General features: G+C 44.4%; 1 protein-coding gene across 1 annotated transcript; it reads left to right on the top strand.

Annotated features, from left to right (window-relative positions):
- Positions 1 to 488: 488 nt before the first annotated feature.
- Positions 489 to 871, top strand: LOC102982034 (60S ribosomal protein L23a-like). Its single transcript, XM_055091626.1, has one exon. The coding sequence runs from the start codon at positions 524 to 526 to the stop codon at positions 869 to 871; it is 348 nt and encodes a 115-aa protein (XP_054947601.1). The 5' UTR covers positions 489 to 523.
- The last annotated feature ends 943 nt before the right edge of the window (positions 872 to 1,814 follow it).

Genomic DNA, 1,814 nt, shown 5'->3' on the forward strand with positions numbered 1-1,814 from the left:
TTCTAACACACTATGATTTTAAAATAATGACCATGTGGCTGTATCACAAGGCTGATAAAAAATTCAGGCTTCTAATGTAACTGTGAAATAAGAGTTACAGATCAGGACTACACAAACAAATAAACGAAAATAATGAGTTGATTTGAAAATGGCTTTTGGTAAAAATGTTCTACAGGATCATAAATGGAAAACTGTGTCTCAAGAATCTGTTTCCTTGAATTGGCCATTCAAAAAACGTTCCTTGGGAAACCCTTTTCATGAAGATGGCGCCGAAGGTGAAGAAGGAAGTCCCTGCCCCTCCCAAAGCCAAAGCAAAGCAAAGGCTTTGAAGGCCAAGAAAGCAGTGTTGAAAGGCGTACACAGCCACAAAAAAAAGAAGATCCGGACGTCACCCACCTTCCACCGGCCCAGAACACTGCGGCTCAGGAGGCAGCCCCCTCCCAAAGCCAAAGCAAAGCAAAGGCTTTGAAGGCCAAGAAAGCAGTGTTGAAAGGCGTACACAGCCACAAAAAAAAAGATCCAGATGTCACCCACCTTCCGACGGCCCGAAACACTGCGGCTCAGGAGGCAGCCCAAATATCCTCGGAAGAGCGCCCCTAGGAGAAACAAGCTTGACCACTATGCCATCATCAAGTTCCCCCTCACCACCGAGTCAGCCATGAAGAAAATAGAAGACAACAACACACTGGTGTTCACTGTGGATGTCAAGGCCAACAAGCACCAAATTAAACAGGCTGTGAAGAAGCTCTATAACATTGACATGGCTAAGGTCAACACCCTGATCAGGCCTGTTGGAGAGAAGAAGTCATATGTTCGACTGGCTCCTGACTATGATGCTTTGGATGTTGCCAACAAAATTAGGATCATCTAAACTGAGTCCAGCTGACTAATTCTAAATATAAAAGTTTTCACTATAAAAAAAAATAAAAATGTTCCTTGGTGGTGCAGTGGTTAAGAATCTGCCTGCCAATGCATGGGACACGGTTCAATCCCTGGTCCAGGAAGATCCCACATGCCGTGGAGCAATTAAGCCCGTGAGCCACAACTACTGAGCCCACGTGCTGCAACTACTGAAGCCCGTGCGCCTAGAGCCCATGCTCTGCAACAGGAGAAGTCACTGCAAATGAGAAGCCTGTGCACCGCAACGAAGACCCAACACAGTCAATAAATAAATAAATAAATATAAAACGCTGCACTCAACAGCTGTAGAATACATTCTTTTCAAGGGCGCACACAAAATTTACAAACATTAACCACGTTCCGAGCCATAAAGCAAGTAACAAATGTCAAAAAAAATGAATATAGAATTCAATTAAACCAGAATTTAAAAAAACGTTTATCACGTACTATTCTGTGCAGAGCACAGTTCTAGAAGCTAGGGATGCCCCCCACGGGGGCAAAGCCAGCTTTGAGGAGCACATGTATGGCAGTACTGTAGAGTTTAGAGCACCCACTACTACATGGAGCACAGGACTTGGGAATGGACTAGGGGAGAGCCAGCCAAGCACTGAGAGGAGGATAAGAGGGAAGAGATATGGGAACATATGTATATGTATAACTGATTCACTTTGTTGTAAAGCAGAAATTAACACACCACTGTAAAGCAATTATACTGCAATAAAGATGTTAAAAAAAAAGATGTAGAGTTGGATATTGGTCTCTAATATAATGAGGTGGAACAATCCAAATGAACACAGCTCCGCTGGGCTGGGTTTGTCAGCAGCGGAGCCAAAGCCACCTCAGCCTCTATCCTGCTTAGGGACTGGGGGAAACCCCCGAGACTCAGCCCAGGACCCAAAGTCTGTCCTTATTTA

Source organism: Physeter macrocephalus, chromosome 16 (genome assembly GCF_002837175.3).
Source record: "Physeter macrocephalus isolate SW-GA chromosome 16, ASM283717v5, whole genome shotgun sequence".
Lineage (NCBI taxonomy): Eukaryota > Metazoa > Chordata > Mammalia > Artiodactyla > Physeteridae > Physeter > Physeter macrocephalus.